The sequence below is a fragment of the Carettochelys insculpta genome, chromosome 27 (genome assembly GCF_033958435.1).
Source record: "Carettochelys insculpta isolate YL-2023 chromosome 27, ASM3395843v1, whole genome shotgun sequence".
In the NCBI taxonomy this organism is placed as follows: domain Eukaryota; kingdom Metazoa; phylum Chordata; order Testudines; family Carettochelyidae; genus Carettochelys; species Carettochelys insculpta.
The window spans coordinates 3,446,934-3,465,818 of NC_134163.1; the positions used below are offsets into that span (position 1 = coordinate 3,446,934).

Consider the following 18,885-nt stretch of genomic DNA (forward strand, 5'->3'; position numbering starts at 1 on the left):
TGCCTGCAGCCAGCCTGTCCCACACAGAGTTCACTGGGTTGAAACAAAGCTTGATTTGTTCAGTAGCTTCTAAAGCTTAGGATAGAAATAAGTCACGTCGCCCAGGTGAGCCAGCCAACCTGATCACAAGCTATTCTTCCAGCAGTCTAGGACCGCACCTGGCCACTCAGTAGGGCTGACTCTGGGGGTTCAGAGTAGAGAGGTGACTGTGTTGCAGGCAGCAGACCTACTAGTGCTGACCTGGCTCGCCTTGGCATTGACGTTTCCCATGCTGAAGAGTTTCCTGACAACGTTCATGTCATCTTCATGCTCCACTGATGCCAGAGCTGCCAGCATGAGGGCTGTGTAGCCGGCTTTATTCTGATGGTCAACATTGCAAACTCCTGCAGAAAGAGCATCAGGGAAGTGCTGTAGATTCCAGCAGGCCAGAAGGTTCAGCAGGAAAACTGCTCTCAGTTCTGATCCCAAGAGCTTGCCCCAAGTCAAGGAGCTGCTGCTACAGAGTTTATGGCAAGCTGGGAAATTGAGACTCTGAGTGGCAATACTCATTATGTGTTGGATTCAGCACACCATCTGTGCTGGTAGTGCCATGCTAAGGCACAGTCAACAGTCACTCTCTGGGTCTCTGGCACAGTCAGACTCACTTGCCATTAGCTGCTCTGCAGTTTGGAAAGGCCTTGTTCCCTTGACGCTGCCATATGGTAGGTGTTTGCTGGCATGTAAGGACAAACCCAGTCTCCTCCTCCACAGCTGCTGCCCTGTGGGGAACCCCTTGCTGGATTCATGGTCCTATGGAGGAGGTTTGACATGCTCGGTGCAGCATGGAGCCCTGAGCAGCTCTAATGCAGTGAGTGGAATGCAGTTGGGACTGGCAGATCTGCTGCTGTATGAAATCTCCTGTTTTGTTCCCCATGTTGCCAAGAGGTGGTCCAGAGTGTCAGGAACCTGCTGGCAGAGGAACTGGGGACCCTGGCATGTGTGCCGAGGGAAAGGAAATGCTTGTGTTATAGCATTCACCTGATGTGTGTCTGTAACTCTAGGACATGGGCCAGTGCCATGTTCTACACCTTGAACACCAGCCAATTTCCCAGGGGCACTAGGAGAGGGAGGCACGCTAGCCTCCAGCTTTTGGGGAAAATGATGGGTCAGGGCTCCTGGGTGGATGTATTTCACAGGAGGGCTGGGGAACAGCAGTCAAGAGGGAGCCTGAGGGCCAGGGCAGCTGTTGGAAAGGGAACCAAGTTCTCAGCTCCTACCTTCTAATTGCAGATCCCTCAGCTGAGTCCTCCCCGCTCTTGGGCATTACAGGTTTACATATGGACTAGCTCACCAGAGATATGCACGAGGCACCTTGCGCTACTAACCAGTGTCCAGAAGCAGGCGCACAATCTGGAAGTTGGAGTGTGAGACACTGTAATGGAGAGCAGTGTTCCCATTCCCATCTGCAAGATTGACCACATGGGCCAGCATCCCTGGAGAAATTTCAGCAAAGGCTAGGAGGTGGTTGGCAACGATCTCTGGGATGGAGGACTTCTGGCTGGACACTCGGAACCACTCCTGCAGGAGGATACTGCTGCTGGACATCTGGGGAAGGAGGAGGGCAGATCTCAAGTGGGAAAATACTTTTCTCCATGCAGATGTGCCCATTGGCCAAAGCCCTTGGTGTGCTCAATGCTTCCTGTGATGTCTCACCCTAAAACAGCCCTGGGGTATGCCTACCTGACACAACTATTAGTGACAAAGTTGTGGCAGCACAGCCCTGTTGCTAAAAGTCAGTGTGTGTGAACACTGTCAGTACTTTTGCCAACCACTCTCTAAGCCAAAGTTCACAGTTTCACTTGATGTGGCAAAACTTTGCTGTTCATGGGGTGGGGGTGCCAAGCACCCTGAACAACAAAATTTCTGCTGATCAAGTGTAAGATCCATAGTTCTCATGAGAAGACATGGTCAGAGGCTGCACCACCCCAGCCACGCCCTCCCACTGCAACTCATACAGAGCAGTGCAATTCCTTACATATACACACCCTTGTTAACAGGGCATGGACCCAAGCTTACACCGTGGCTTTGGATGACCGTCTGAACTCCAGGTTTACACATAGCACTAGGCATTCCCTGGGCTGGAACTGTGCACACAGGAAGCCCTGGGAGCGAAGGCACAGCTGGCCAGAGAAACCCCACTGATGCCCCTCCCCATCATGGGCAGCAGGCAGCAGCTGGCTCAACACCTGCCCTTGGGGTGTTCCCAGCATATTGAAAGTGCAGGGTAAGAGCTGCTCCAGACACTGACTGATAAACCCCCTGGAGTTCTGGGGACCCAGGGAATATGGGCTGTTCCACTGCCAGTATCTTAGGGTCTGTGATGCCTGGAATGACAGGCTGAGCTCAGTCCGGAAGAGGATTTAGTGACTAAGATCATGGCTCCACAGCTGCAGTAGAGGAGGGCAGGAGGGGCTGGCGTGGGACTCAGATTCCTAGGTCAGAGAGTCCACAGTGATCATCTCATCTGACCACCCTGCATGTCATAGGTCAGAGAATTTGGCTAGATCATGTCTTTGAATACAAATCCCTCCCCTCAAAGGGAAGCTGGGGGTGAGCATAGTGTCCAGCCTGTGGCATGGAGTGGAACTAGTCTTCCATTGTTTCAGGTCACACCCCTTTCCTCACACTTAGCATTGCTGATTATGGGTGATAGCCATGGGGCCAGGCAGGTGCACATGGGGGGTACAGCAGGGTTTGAGCATCCAGGCTCTGCAGAGCTAACAAAAGCTTCTTTGGAGCAAATGTCCCTGACTGGTGGTCTCCATCCCAGGGACACTTGGTACATGCTGCAGAAGTGACTGACTAGGGCAAACCCAGCAGCTTCACTTCTCTGTGTCCCTCCTACTCACCAGCTCTTTGCTCTTCATGGCACTGGGATGACTGAGGTGGTACTTCACAATCATGCAGGCCTCTCTAATCCTTGGGCTCAGCTCAAACCTGTGAAAAGCAGGAGTGGGACAGTGCTGTCTGCAGTGTTACCCTGGAGACGCCAGAAGAGTAGGATGGCGTGCAAATACACCTGGTGCAGTAAGGAGGCCAGGTTAGAGGGGTCCAAGGGCCAATCTGAATTTCTGTCTTCCTGGAGGGTTTGCCCTGGAAAAAACCCGTTATTCCCATCATTCAGAATTCCATTTGTGTTCTGCATGTGCTCAGTGCTTCGTGGGCTGTAGCACCCAAAAAATGTGTTTTTCAGTCTTTGATTCCAAGAAGCTCCCAAGGAAATGAGTATGGGCCCTAGCAAGCAACTAGACACTTGGAATGCACTTGGAATGGAGGGTCAGCTTGGCTAGGTTAAAGCAAAGATTCACCTACCCCAAAATCCCATTTCCAGCACCAACCAGTCTTAGATGCAAAACCCCCAAAGTGGACAATTATGGGCTGTGGCCACACTTGGCCAAAACCTCGAAATGGGCATGCAAATGGCCATTTCAAAGATTAGTAATGAGGCACTGAATTGAATATTCAGCACCTCATTAGCATTAGGACGCTTCCGGCCATGGCACTTTGAAAGCATGCGGCTCAGCGTGGCTACACGGGGGTCCTTTTCGAAAGGATCCCGCTCCTTTCGAAATCCCCTTATTTCCCTCCGCTGAGACGAATAAGGGGATTTCGAAAGAAGCAGGGTCCTTTTGAAAAGGATCCTTGTGTAGCTGCGCCGAGCTGAGTGCTTTCTAAAGCGGTGCTTTCAAAGTGCTGTGGCCGGAAGCATCCTAATGCTAATGAGGCGCTGAATATTCAGTTCAGCACCTCATTAGTAATCTTCGAAATGGCCATTTGCATGCCCATTTTGAAGTTTTGGCCAAGTGTGGCCACAGCCATGGTATAATGTACCAGAAGTTCTTCCCAACCCCATCATTTACTGGAGTTGGCGATGCCACAAAGAACAACGGGTTATATCCATTCCAAACTTTGTGGGTTTTTAAATGCTAGCCAAGGTGCATGTTCTCATGTAAATGTTGTATGTATTTTTTTTAATCCTGTTGAGTAATTTCCCTCAATTGCAGTGAGTTCCACTGGCTAATCTTGTGTTATGTAAAAAGGAAATCTCTCTATGGCCGCGTCTACATGTGCACGCTACTTCGAAGTAGTGGTGCCAACTTCGAAATAGTGCCTGTCACGGCTACACGTGTTGGGCGCTATTTTGAAGTTGAAATCGACGTTAGGCAGCGAGATGTCGAAGCCGCTAACCCCATGAGGGGATGGGAATAGCACCCTACTTCGAAGTTGAATGTCGAAGTAGGGCACGTGTAGACGATCTGCGTCCCGCAACATCGAAATAGCGGGGTCTGCCATGTCGGCCATCAGCTGAGGGGTTGAGAGACATTCTCTCTCCAGCCCCTGCGGGGCTCTATGGTCACCGTGTGCAGCAGCCCTTAGCCCAGGGCTTCTGGCTGCTGCTGCTGCAGCTGGGGATCCATGCTGCATGCACAGGGTCTGCAACCGGTTGTCGGCTCTGTGGATCTTGTGTTGTTTAGTGCAACTGTGTCTGGGAGGGGCCCTTTAAGGGAGCGGCTTGCTGTTGAGTCCGCCCTGTGACCCTGTCTGCAGCTGTTCCTGGCACCCATATTTCAATGTGTGCTACTTTGGCATGTAGCCATTCCCTCGCAGCGCCTATTTCGATGTGGTGCTGCCCAACGTCGAAGTTGAACATCGACGTTGCGAGCCCTGGAGGACGTGTAGACGTTATTCATCGAAATAGACTATTTCGATGTCGCTACATTGAAATAAGCTATTTCGATGTAGCGTGCACGTGTAGACGTAGCTTATATCAGTTTTAAATGTTCTTCCTTGGAAGTGTCTTTGTTCTTGTTTCAGTAGTGCCTGACCCATCTTTTCTAACCTGTTCCTTAATTTCTAAAACCCTCTCATATTCCTGCTTATTTGTTTCCTGTCTAAATTACACATACAGTAGACCCTCGCTTTGCCTGGAGACAACGTACACGTTTTCACATTAATGCAAGTCAGGTCGGGGGGGACCCTACTTTACTGTATCCCACTTCTCTGCTACCCCGCACTGCCGGCCAGCTCGGGGCAAAGAGCAGGCAAGAGCAGGTGAAAGTACCAGAATTGCTGCACCTGCAGAGCTCGCTCCAGCTGTGTCCTGGTGAGCAGCACTCACAAGTAGCTTGTGGCAGTATGGAGTGGGTTGGAACTGAAATACAACAGGTGAGACCCAGCTGCCTGCTCGCACCTACCTCTGCGCCTGCTGCCAGGCCAACCCAAGAAGGGGATGCGAGGAGCCCACCCGTGCAGATGCAGGAAAGTCCTCCAACACCATTGCTGCTCCCTGGCTGCAGATCTGCGAGCTGCCCCCACCCCCTGAGCCTGTGCACTGGAGAGGGGCAAGAGCCGCCCACCACAGGTGGGAGAACGCTGACCAAGGGCGGCCGAGCACGGGATGAAGCCATCACGCCCAGGAAACACCTCCCAAGGTGACAGGACAGGTTCCTGCCCCCAGCTGGGCAGGTATGGGGTGCACCTGCCTTCAATCCGCCCATAGCAGCGCCCCCTCACCCACCCTGGGCCAGCTCCCTGCCAAGTTCCCGCTGGCAGGCGGGCCCTGAGGCTGCTCCAATGAGGGGAATGCTGCGGCGAGCCCCGCCACGCCCCCAGGAAGAAGGGATGGGAGCACTTATCAGAGACTTGGGCCCTGGGAAAAGAGCCCCCTCCCAGGAGCTAGAGGCACTTAGGCCAAAGTGGGCTAGTCATTGTTGTTCCTCTCCTGGGTGCAGCTGCCATCGGCTCAGAGTCCTCCTTCCTGGACCTGCGCAGGGCTCCAGCACCACAGCTGGAGCTGCCGCCGCCTGAGCAACCCTGGGACCAAGCTGCACCACAGCTGCGGGGGGCTGCAGGGGTGCCATGGCTGGTCCACATGGCCGGCAGCTGGAGCAGGAGCCCCCTAACCCAGACCCCGCTCACAGGGGCAGCTGGAGCTGCTGGCTGCAGCAGAGTCTCCAGCCGCCCACTTCCCCCAGCCAGCGAATTCCATGGATCTCCCCAACCCTCCCCGCCCCCCAATTTACATGAAATTCGATTTATGCAGATATTGCCCAGAACGCAACCTCCGCATAAATTGAGGGTTTTCCTCCAAACACACACATCGCTGGCAGAGTTTTGTTCACGTCTGCTGAGAGATTCACCTAGTAGAGACCAATCAGGGCAGATGCCATCCCCACAAAGGGAATATTTTAGAAAGCCGGGAGCAGGTTGAAATGTTGGTAGAATGCAAACTGTTTAGCAGCCTTAACTTCACTGGTTGCCACTAGCGACATCTCTAAATCCACCTAGTTCAGAGATGCTGGTTTGCCACGAGTGTGCTGTTAGGAGGAGTTTGAATGGCTGAATCCATTCACTAACCCATTCAGCTAAAATTAAAGTTGATCAATTTTTTTAAACTCAGGTTTTTTTCCTGTCACAAATAAAATTCAAGTGTTTACCCAAATGAGTTCAATTTTGACAACAAAGAGTCTGAAATGAGAGGGCCTTCACAGACGTGGTCAGCACCCCGATTGCTCCACTGGGCAGCACAGTGTGAGGGGGAGATGGTCAGCCCTCAGTGGTGAAAGAACAGGTTAAAGACCATTTATAAAAGATGATCATCCACAAGTCCTTGGGGTTGGATCTAAGGCATCCAAGCTACTCAGAGAGTTGGCTGATGTGATTACAGAGCAATTGGCCATTATCTTGGAAAACTCATGGCGATTGTAGGCAGTTCCAGATGACTGGAAAGAGGCAAATGTTAGTGCCCAGCTTTAAAAAAAGGGAACAAAGGAGGAGAGGGAATGAGAAGGAAAGGAGAACTTGAGATCAGTCAGCCTCACCTCAGTCTTGGAAACATCCTACAGCGGGTCCTCAAGCAATCTATTTTGAAACACTTGGAGGAGAGGAAGGTGATCAGGAATAGTCAGCATGGATTCACCAAGGGCAAGTCATGCCTGACCAACCTGATTGCCTTCAATGATGAGTTAACTGGCTCTGTGGATATGGGTGGACTTGATATACCTTTACTTTATCAAAGCTTTTGATATGATCTTCCATAGTATTCTTGCCAGAAAATTAAAGAAGTATGGCTGGGATGGTCTCTAAAGTGGACAGAAACCTGGCTACATTGTCAGGCTCAATGGGTAGTAATCAACGGCTCCAAGTGAAGTGGAATGCTCTACGGTTTGGTCCTGGGTCTGATTTTGTTCAACATCTTCATTAATGATCTGGATGATGGGATGGATTGTACCCTCAGCCAATCTGATTATGATACTAAGCAGTGGGGAAGAGGTAGACATGCTGGAGGCTAGGGATAGAATCCAGAGTGAACTATACAAATAGGAGGAATGGGCCAAAAAAAAAAATCTGATGAGGCTAAATAAGGACAAGTGCGGAGTCCTGCACTTAAGACTCTACTGCTACAGGTTGGAGACCAACTGGCTAAGTGGCAGTTCTGCAGAAAAGGACTTGGGAATTTCAGTGGAGGAGAAGCTGGACAAGAGTCAACAATGTGCACTTGTTGCCAAGACGGCAAATGGCATATTGGGCTGCATTAGTAGGAGCACTGCGAGCAGACCAAGGGAAGTGATTATTCTCCTCTATTCAGCACTGGTGAAGCCCCATCTGGAGTATTGTGTCCAGTGTTGGGCCTCCCACTACAGAAAGGATGTGAACAAACTGGAGAGAGTCCAGCAGAGGACAGGTTAGGGAGCTGGGACAGGTGACTTCTGATGAGAGGCTGAGGGAACTGGGTTTATTTAGTCTGCAGAAGAGCAGAGAGTGAGGAGGGGGAGTTTCAAGGAGGGTGGACCCAGACTATTTTCAGGGCTTGTCTATACTTAAAGGAAGACCAACACAACCGTGGTCAGTCTTCTGAAGTTTGATTTAGCATGCTTAGTGGGGCCATGCTAAATCGAATGCCCAGGGCACCACTGTCAAACCCAGTACTCCTCGCAGTCACGAGTTAATAAAGGAAGTCAATGGGAAAGTTTCTCCCATTAACCTCCCGCTGTGGGGACAGCAGCAAAAGCTGACATAAGATGTGCTGACTCCAGCTACACAATTTTCATAGCTGGAGTTACGTATCTTAAACTCATTTTTTCCCCTAGTGCTGACCTGGCCACAGTGGTGGCAGATGACAGAACAAGGAATAATAGTCTCAAGTTGCAATGGGGAAGGTCTCAGTTGGTACAAACTATTTCTGTATGGGTGTGGTATGCACTGGAATGGGTTACTTAGGGGGGTGGTAAAATCTCCATTCTCAGAGGTTTCTAAGGCTTGGTTTGACAAAGTCCCCCAGGATGATTAAGTCAGGACTGGTACTGCTTTGGGCAGAGGGCTGGACTAGATGGCCTCCTGGGGTCTCTTCTGACCCCAATCTTGATTCTATGAACATAGTGGCTCTGTTTTGTGTCATTTGTTAGAGAGAAGGAAGGAATTTTCTATGATAAAATCACAATGAAAGCATTTCCTTGGACATTTTCACTCAAATAAAATGAGTGTTGTTGGCCAGCTTTGGCCAAGATTCCCCAGATGCTGCTGAGAGGCAGAAGGCAGCTCGAACAATTCTAGGAGGAGCCGTTTCTAAGAAAAGAGCTCTAGACAACTTCTCTTCCCTCCCTCCTCCCCTCTGGCTCCAGAGGAGTTGGGGATGGAGCACTTTCATATAACTGGGCCTTTCTGATTTAGCTTGGCTGCTGGTGGGTGCCAGGCCAGAATTCCAGCCCAGGGAGACTGTCCTGCACTTACTTTTCCTTCACTTCGGTACGTTCTGGGGCAGGCATGCTCTCTGTCCCATGTTCATGTTCCATGCTTGGCACAGGGTTCTCCATGCTGCTCGCAGCTTCACCTACATTCACACCATTTTCCTCATCTGAGGTGTTTGCGTCACCCTCCACGTCACTGTCAGAGCTGGTAAGTGAAATCTTCTCAGAGGAGCTGTCTCCACCATCCTCCTCTTCACTGGATGTGCTCTCGTACCTACCATGAGAGCGCAGGGTCAGAGGTCTGTGGTGACATCTGCCAGCTTCCCCCCCACATCTGTGCAGAGGGAGAGAGTCACGCTGCTCCTTTCCCCAGCATACACAGGGAATGTTGCAGTCATTGCAGCTTCTTGCCCTGGTGTGGGCTGGGGCCAGGGCAGGGTTTAGCAAGATCTCAAAGTGCTGGAGCTTGCACCCTGGCAAGAGAAGAAAAGAAATTTATTGGAGATACACATCTCCTAGAACTGGAAGGGACCTTGGGAGGTCATCTAGTCCAGTCCCCTGCCCTCTTGGCAGGACCAAGCACCGTCTCTGACATCTATTTGCCCCAATCCCTAAATGGCCTTGCTTAACGATTGAACTCCCAACCCTGGGTTTAGCAGGCCAATGCGCAAACCCCTGAGCTATCCCTCCCCACAAAAATTTATTTATCCTGGACTCCTAAATGGCCCCCTCAAAGATTAAACCCACCACCCTGTGTTTAGCAGGCTAATGGTCAAACCACTGAGCTATCCCTCCCCAGGATGAGAACCTCAAGGGCTTGTGTGGAATTTGAACTCAGGACTGCTCACACCCAAAGCAAGAAGCATACCCCTAGACCAACAAGCTAGATTCAGATGGATAGAAAAGCACATACTCCCCATTCAGGACCCCCACAAACTGCAGACTCTTCTTCCCACCCTCGGCCTCGTTCCTCGGAAACCCATCTCGCTTCTTCATGATTGATTTCAGGGTGCCTGCAGAAACAGAGATGAAGGGTAACATGACGGGAAGTCCTATCTTTGGTACAAAGGCAGAGCCAGGGCCCTACTCCATCCATGACTCCTCCTACAGTTCCTGCTGTCCAGGTGTGTGAGAACAGGGTGGGGGTTTGGGCAAAGAAGCTTCCTGTCCAGAGCCTGCTAGTCCCAGCTAGCAGTGTGCTGAGCTGGTGGATTCTCCTCTTGTAGCTCTGTCTCCCCCCACCACATGTCTGGGATTTGTTCTGCCTTCATCTTGCTCAGAGGGTAACAAAGCACCAGGGAAACTGCTGCTCGAGCCGTCTGGACACCGAGCTTCAGCAGAGCCACAAGTGATCTTCCAAGAAGAACAGCTCTAAACCACAGTGCTTGGGACTTTGACTCTCAACAGCTGCCTGTGCTGGTGTGGGAGATCCTCGCTTAGAGCAGGGGGCTGGACTCGATGGCTTTTTTAGGTCTCTTCCAGCTCTATTGTTCTGTGATTCTACATTTATGTCTTATTGCCCTCAAACACAAGAACACAATCCCTGCCCTACCCGCCACCTAAAATTCACCCCCATCCCCGGCACACACACACAATGGCTCCACCTGTCTGGCTAAGCACAACACTGTGCTCCCCTCTCCCAGCCTACAGATCCTCACTCATCCCCAGAAACCTCTGGGCTAATTCACTGGGGGTGAGGGGGCTGGAAGCATATTGTTTTCAGAACAACTGTCCCATAACCTATGAGGTCATCTACCCAGGCACCGTATCAACACGGCCTCCTCTGGGATCTTGGGTCTCCTCTCACTGGCACCAGTGAGTAGCTCCATTGATGTTGATGGGATGGTGACAAACCAGTGTGAGTGAGTGGAGAACCAGGCTCCTAGGGGTCCAGGCTCCACCCAACAGCCTGGATTCTGTCCAGTTATTACTTGAGAAGAAATACCAAAGGGCATATTCCTCCAGGGTCAAGACACAGCCTCAGAGCGCAGGCATGAGGCTTGTTAGCGTGCAGCCGGTGCTCACGTAAGAGACTTACCAGCCCCGGGACTCAAAGGAGCGTAGGCGTCTTTCTCCTCCGGAGGCGCCTCCTGCGTTGCACACACATGCACGCACACCCCTCTCCTGGAGTTCTGGGGAATTAAACGTGAACCATGTTCCACTTCCAATGCCCTATCCCCTCTCAGAGGCACAGCTGACTTGCAGCCACTGGCGGCTCCAGACTCAGCAGCATCCACCTGGTTTCCACACTCTCTGGCACCGTTAGGGATTTGTTTAGACGTCTTACCAGCCATACCTAGATCTGCATCTTCCACTGATGCATCAATTACTATCTCCAGATCAGCTTGGGAGCCTCTCTCTTCGCACATGGCTGATGAATCTGGACCAACAGCAACGTCTTTGCCTTTTGAATCATGGCTGACTCCAGTGCACAACATCTGTGGAGAGCAATCCACACCCTTATCTATCATTTCCAAGTGGCTGCCTAACCCCTTGCTTTGCATTGATACTGCAGCCTGTGTGTGTGCTTCTACCATCTCAGGTTTAGCCATTATTTCTTTATCTATCAAAGATTTTGGCCTTCTGGAACAAACCTCTACTCTTAACTCCTCAAGCTCTTTAGTCGCGTCCTTCAAGTGGCCTTCCATCATCGCAATGATCTCTTTCTGGTGGCCAATTGTGTGCTGCAACATCTCGATTTCCTTCTCTGCTTCTGTAGGAAGCCCTAACAAGGACTCCATGACCCACACTGCCACATCCTTGGTCTCAGTCTCTTGGCCAACAGCAATTTCATGGCATGGCTTCCCAGATCGGTAGTAGAACACGGCCTCATTCATGTTCATCTCCTCTCCAACACCTACAGACTTACATGCTTTCTCCACGGCCTTGGCTGGGTGAGCTGTTGACCGGGTGGCCCGCACATTTCTCTCTGAAGCAGACAGTTTCTCAGTGAGTCGCTTTAACTCTGTGATTTTACTTGCTCGAGCCTTCACTGACTCCAGTTCCCTCTCCAATTCCATGGGAGCCTCCTGGCTTGCCCGGGTGACATCTGCACTGAGATATACGGGTGGAAAGCTGAAAACAGAAGCCTCGCTCGTTTCAGGCAAGGGCTGCTCCTGCAAACTTGCTATCAGCTTCTCCTTCTCCTGCTTCAGTTTGCAGATTTTCATTTCTAGGACTGGGATTGTCTTGACTTGTTCCTCCAGCTCTTTGAGTTGCTTGAGGGCAGCAGCCATCTGCTCCCGCACATGCTGCAAATGTGCTGAGCTGATACTGGTGGCTGGGGTACTCCTTCCGGAATTCAAAGGGCTCATTCTTACTGAGCTGGTGAGAGGTGGGCCAGGAATAGCTTGGCTATCCCCATTTACGTTCAAAGGGACAGTAGAAGAATGGCTCTGGTGCAAGGATGTGGCACTGGAGAGGCTAGTTTTAGAGGGACTGCTGGGTGGCCCAGTTGTCGGGACATCTCCACTATTCAGCAAAGAAAGCTGGTCTAGCTCTAGCCTCCTACTTGTCTCTTGCAAGGTTTTCTCCACCTGGAGGTTTCTCATGAGGGATTTGGGAGCAGGGGGAGGGAGGAGATTTATAACTGGAGTTGGAGAAATAGGGTTGGAAGCCTGTTTGCTCAGTGGCTCTCTCATTTCTGAGGACCAAGACAGTGTTCTGAGGCATGGAGATAACTGGAGCACGTTCCTTCCATCCTCGCTAGCCGTGGATGCCAGAGACTCAGTGGAGGTCCATCCACTGGCATGGCTGCCGGGGCTTCGCAAGGAACCAGGCTGCAGCTTGGGCCCTTTTGCTTTTCGGTGTAATGACATCTTCTTGAGAGTCTGACCACTCTCAATGTCGTCAACATATTTCAGGAAGTCTAGGTCTAGCAGGAAGCCATAGGGGGTTTCCACAGAGTAGGAGCTCTTCTCCCCATCATCCTGATCTCTGTACAAGAAGGGACCACCTAAATCTGCCAGGAAAGCCAAAGACAAACCATTGGTATAGTCATCAAGGACCTGAGTTCATCAAACCCATCTCTTGTCCCTGTCTCCACGTTTTCAGCTTTTTCTGCTGGATGGGTAAAGTTCACATAGGTGCCCAGACTGGAAGAAAAGGCCCAGGGCATTCTCCTCTGGCCGGAGATAGGTCTGGAATAATTCTAGTTGCCCTCTGCTCTGTGTATCATGTGGAGCTCTGGGGGAAGCCTGGACCCTTCTTTTCAATGCCATGTGATTTTCACACCCAAATTTGAGGGCAAAGATTAATTTGGGGTCTTTCAGAAGGAACTGAAGCAGCACAGTCAGACTATAGACAGGGTGCTAAACTGGGGCATGTTATATGGGGCAGAACCATGAGATAAAGTGATGTAGGGTCCATTGAAGACAGTGGAAAGAATCTCATTGGTGGCAATGTGCTCTGGCTCAGCCTACAGAGAGGTTAGCCTAGGTATCATGAAAAAGCTTTATTCTGGGATTAGAGTACCAGGAGAGGAGTTGGAGGGGCTCCCCCTCCCTGCCTGCTGCAGTGACAGCTCCCCATCATTCTTCAGTCTACTGCAATCACAGCTGCTACCCTGTTCCAGTGTAAGTCCCAGCCCAGGAGCATCTGAAAGAAACCCTCTATCATTAGCACAAATGGAGGATTCCTAGTGTCCCCTCTCCAGGTGACCCTTCCCATGAATTAACTCTGAATCCTGACTAGAATCTTGCTAGAGCTGGTCAGGGATTTTCTCTTTCAAAGACTTTCTGACACAAAATACAGTATCACAGCATTAACATTTTCAGTGGGAAAAATTTGATTTTTACCAAAAACTTTCCAGTGACAAAACAAAATAAAAAGTTCAATTTTGGTCGCGTTTGACCCAAATGACAATATTTCATTTTGTTGAGCTGACCCAAAACATCATTTCAAGTCAGCTCAATTAAACATTAAAACCAGCATTGCCCTCCTATCGTGCCGAAACATACAGGAATGTAGTTCAAACCCTCACATTCTCTCTGATGACCTGGAAGTCATCTCCCATAATGCAATATAAATTTGTCTCAGCCCAACCCATGTGGTGCATCATGGGAGATGCACTTTAGGCAGGGAGTCAGGTCTAAGACAATGTACCACAATATGACCACCCAGTTTCATGTTGAGATAACTGGAAAGAAGCATTTTGAGTCATTTCAACAATGAGAAAATTTTCAACATTTCCAAAGCCAAATTCTTCAGAATTTCAATTTTATAAAAAAAATTCAAAATTTTGAATTTTCACCTCAATTTGTATGAAAACAAATGCTGAAATAAATTCCTGATGGACGGGAATGCTGGGCTTTGCTCAGTTCTAACAGCCCACAGACAGCTACGGCTACAACACTGGAGGTGCAGCCAGCCCTAATTAGGCTGCAGCTTCTGTCATTTTCATTTGCAGTAGAGATTGAACCTCCTCCACCTACTTTAATGGCAGGGCAGGTGGTACCCCATCTCTGCATTCAGAGGTGAGCACTGGGAAAACACCTCTCTATGGTACTCCTCAACTAGGAGCTGCCCATGCCCCTTTACCTGGGAGATTCTGGTTGAGATGTATGGGCTCTGCCATCTTCTTGTAGGGGATCACAAAGCCATAGAGCAGCAGACTGCAAATCTGAAAAGACATTACGAGCTGGAGTGAATTTGCTCCTGTTGGATGGGGTGTGACTTTCAGCAACACAGATTGGAAGGAAGCCCATCTAGCCAACCCCAACTGCCCTCCCAGCTTCACACCCCAACTCCACTTCATATGCCAAAAATGTCACAACAGAAACCCTGATCACAAGGGGACCAACCTCCTGCTGCCTCAGGAAACCAACTGGTGAAATCCACTGCCTGCAGAGAGCTCTGGGCCCAGGCAACTGAGCATTTCTCCTGCAGAAATGGCCTCAGAATGCTCAGTGCAGCAGGAGCCAGCATCTCCCACACAGATTAGTTGGGTGATCCTCAATGTCCCTTTGCCCTGAAAGCCATTAGCCACTCCACTTGTTGGGCCGTCTGCCTCAAAACACAGTGTAACCAGGATTAGGGGAAATTTCAGCTAGAGTCTGCAATGCATTCTGGGGCAGAGAGACCTGAAGTGAAGTTTGGGAAATAAACTTGTCTGAACAGGAACCAACTGCACCAGAGAAAGGACACTCTGTAACAGCACCTAGCTTTTACGAAGCACTTGTCTGCTGGAGCTCTAAGGCGCACTATAAGGAGCACTGAACCAAGGCTTAGGAGACCCAGGTTCTAGTTCCGGTTCTGGTTCTGCTGCTGGGACATGCTAAGGTACCTGTCACCTTTCTGCACATCAGTTTTCTGACTTGTAAGACAGAGAGAATGACACTGACCTTTTCTGTAAGGCACTTTGAGAATTCCTGATCAAGAGAGATGTTTAAGAGGTAGAGATTATTATTAAAATGCTTTATAATTAAGATCGCCTCTCCTCATCTTCTCCCAACTGTTAATTCAAAATCTCCAGGTGGAGAAAGCCTTCCTGGAGACAAGTAGGCTAAAGCAATACCTGTGCTATTTGCTGAAGAGCAGAAATACACAATGCAGGGGAATCCAAGATATAAAGAGAGAAAAAGACTCACCCAAGGGCACACAGGGGTTAGTGGCAGAGCCAGGAATAGACCATGGAGCACCCAACCCTCGACTACTGTGTGCAGCTCTGATCTACTCCTTCCTTTTTGGAATGAGTTAAACTGGAAAAATCCAAAGGAAGACAACAAAGATGATCAAGCGTATGATATGGCTTCTATATGAGGAGAGCCTAAAACTGCTCAGGTTATAAAAAGATTTTATTCTGAGGCGGATGATAGAGATCTATAAAATCATGGTGCAGAAAAAGTGAACAGTCATCTACCCTGTCACATACTACAAAAACAACAGGGGTCAGCTGATGAAATTAATAGGCAACAAATTTAATACAAACAAGAGGGAATACTTGTTCACAGAATGCACATTTAATCTCTCTGTCATGGAATGTTGTACAGGCCAAAGGTAGACGTAATTTCAAACAAGAATTAAGTAAGTTCTTGGAGGATAAGTCCATCAATGGTTATTAGACAAAATGGACATGGATGGAACCTCATGCCCCAGGTTTCTCTAAACCTCTGACTGCCAGAAGCTGGAAGGGGAAGACACGGGGAGATCTCCCCACATTTGCTCTGTTCTGTGCAGTGCCCCAGAAAACCTAGAAACAGTCATCGTTAAAGCTGTACTAGATGATCATTGATCTGATGGAGTACGGCTGCTCTTCTGAACACCTGTCTCCCAAGTCCCAGATCAGTACCTTGGCCACTAGCTGATGCTGTCATAGTTGAGATAACAATGGAGGTGGAGGGGTTTGTATCCAAGCCAGGCCTGGGCCTGTCTGGAGAGAAAATGATGAAGCGGGACCTGATGCACACACTGCAATGAGCTCGCAGCCACCCTCAGCTGCTTAGTTCCTCCTGCAGGCTGGCCTCCTGGTCAAGAGGCAGGTTTTTGGAATCAAATTGCCTGCAAGGTCTGGGGTTGTAAGGGCATTTCTGGAATGTTTTCTAAGCCACGTCTGGAACATTTGACAGGCTTTTTGGCCCATCTCTCTTCTCAGTCTTGCCAACCCAAAGTGGTCAAGAAAGCAAGGAGATTATTTATTAAAATCTCACTTATGCTTAAGCCAAACAATACAGCTGGAATTTTCTTATTCCCTTTCTGGTTTCTGCACCTTATGGGCTCACATTTCTGAACTTTTCTTGGGAACCCCAAGCCCACAAATACACTTCCTCAAGAAAACAAATTCCCAGCGAGAGCCTCCCTGGAGCTCACGCACCGGGAGCCCTGAGCACTGGGGCTCCCCACAAAACGCCAGACAGTAGGGCGCTTGCAGCACAGGCGGGAAGCTCGGCACCACAGGTATTTGCAGATCTCTCTCCCTCCACCAGACCACATATCTAAGTGGATGAGGTCACTGCAGCCTGGGCTATGAGGCTTGTACATTTAGCCCCTGAGACCCTGGCTCACTCTCCACTGCCAAGAGCCCTGGGTGACACGTTAGAGACCATTAGAGCCAGGACACAGCCAAGACAGTTACAGGAAGTTTGGAAAAAGCGATTGGGTGGGTGGGGGGCGAAGGGGCTGGCCTAGGCCTGAGCTTTGTGCCATGTGACTCTGCCCCAGGTATTTGCAGCAGGCTGTGTCCCTGGAGTTGCCAGACTTCTGGCTTTTGAACCCTGGTGGCTCCCGTCAGCTCCATGGGCCAGGCTAATAGAAGTCCATTGTCAGCATAGTGGGGCTAAGGTAGGCTCCCTACTTGCCCTGCCTCAATGCTGCACATGGAAGTGCCCACCACATCCAGCTCCTAAGCTCAGGAGTGGACAGGGGGCTCAGCATGCTGCCCCCATTCTGAGCACGTGGCTCTGTGGCTCCTATTGGCCAGGAACAGAGCTCCCTGGCAACTTTTGCTTAGGAGTGGGACATGTCAGCCTGAGGCAAGTACCACCTGGCTGGAGCCTGCACCCCCTCCACCACTGCACCTCTACCCACTGCCTCAAGTTGGAACATCGTCCCATACTCAAACTACCAAAAGTAGTCTGCCCCTTCCCTGAGCCCCTCCTATGCCCAAACTCCCTCCCAGACCTCACACCCTGCAAGCCCCGCTGCACCCTGAGCTCCTCAGCCCAAGCACAGAACTTCCTCCTGCACCCCAAAGCCCTCATCCCTGGCTCATGCCCCCCAGCTAGAGCACTCATCCCCTTCTGCACGCCCACCCCCAGCCCGCAGTCCCTTCCCAATCGCAGAGCCCCTCACTTCTGCCCCCTCCACAGAACCCCCAAACAGTGCCTCATCCACTTCCTCACCTCAGTCCCCTGAGCCAGCCTGGTGCAAGTGAGTGAGGGTGGGGGAAAACAAGTGACGGAGGGAGTAGGGATGAAGTGAATGAAACTGGGCCTGGTTGTTCTGTTCTGTGTGGTTAGAAAGCTGGCAACCCTCTAATCATCCCTCTGTGTTAGATGGTTTGGCTATTTTGCAGGAAGGACCGGTAGCAATGAGATGGACTAAACCCAGCACCCTCTAGAGTGAGGAGCAGACAAGAGGTCCTCCAGGGAGGATAGAGTGACTGTCTCAGTAGCAGCCAATCACGGCTCAGCAGGCCAATATAAAAGAAGCTGTGGGGCTAGAGCCAGGTAGTTTCTTACAGGAACTCAACCTATACAGTGTTGGGTTAGGGACAACCTGAGTGAGCACTGAGCTGTAACCTGGGCAGGGCCTGGTGGCCAGAGACTGGCCACAAGCTTGATAAAGGAGCTGATGGCACCCTGGGCATGGTGCATCAGATCCCACCCTCAGGACTGCATGGGGTGCCCTTTGCCACAGAGGGATGCTGGAGAGCAGGTCGACTCTGTTACAGGTAGCTACAGAAGACCCCTAACTTATGTGTAGGTTGTGTTCCTGGGCAGCCACCCATAAGTCAAATTTCATGTAAGTTGGGATGGAGTGGGGGAGGGGCCCTGCCACCATCAGGTTCCCTGGTCCTGACTGTGCCTGGCTTCCTGTTCCTGTGAGCAGCAGGGAGCCCAGAGCCAGGTACAGCAGCACTGGTCACTTTCTGGGCTCCTGCAAGCAGAGGGGAGCTGGGAGACAGGCTGCTTCCTGGTTCCCAGCTCCCCATCACTCATGGGGGATGGCTCAGTGGTTTGAATACTGGCCTACTAAACTCAGAGTTGTGAGCTCAGTCCTTGAGGAGGCTATTGAGGGATCAGGGGCAAACAGATGTCAGGGATGGTACTTGGGCCTGCCAGGAGTGCAGGGGACTGGACTAGATGACCTCTCAAGGTCCCCTCAGTTCTAGGAGATGTGTACTTCCAATTATTTTTTTTCCTGTGCTGGTTAGGCCTCAGCTGGAGTATTGTGTCCAGTTCTGGGCACCACACTTCAAAAAAAGATGTGGAGAAATTAGAGATGGTCTAGAAAAGAGCGACAAGAATGATTAAAGGGCTAGAGAATGTGACCTATGAAGAAAGGCTGAAAGAACTGGGCTTCTTTAGTTTGGAAAAGAGAAGACTGAGGGGGGACATGATAGCGGTTTTCAGGTATCTAAAAGGGTGTCATAAGGAGGAGGGAGAAAACTTGTTCTTCTTGGCCTCTGAGGATAGAACAAGAGGCAATGGACTTAAACTGC

At 50.5% G+C, this 18,885-nt stretch overlaps 1 protein-coding gene across 3 annotated transcripts in view; it reads right to left on the reverse strand.

Moving 5' to 3' along the window:
• The window catches only part of KANK3 (KN motif and ankyrin repeat domains 3), a 69,730-nt gene that overhangs the window by 5,969 nt on the left and 44,876 nt on the right, over positions 1-18,885 (reverse strand). For 2 of the 3 annotated variants that reach the window (XM_074977953.1, XM_074977954.1), the window contains 7 exons: positions 14,265-14,346; positions 10,765-12,687; positions 9,640-9,739; positions 8,770-9,000; positions 2,889-2,976; positions 1,365-1,584; positions 241-383 (listed from right to left, as the gene is read on the reverse strand). In XM_074977953.1, coding sequence (XP_074834054.1) covers positions 241-383; positions 1,365-1,584; positions 2,889-2,976; positions 8,770-9,000; positions 9,640-9,739; positions 10,765-12,687; positions 14,265-14,346 — 2,787 coding nt within the window. The remainder of the gene's footprint in view (positions 1-240; positions 384-1,364; positions 1,585-2,888; positions 2,977-8,769; positions 9,001-9,639; positions 9,740-10,764; positions 12,688-14,264; positions 14,347-18,885) is intronic. The other variant, XM_074977956.1, reaches the window with a different exon arrangement.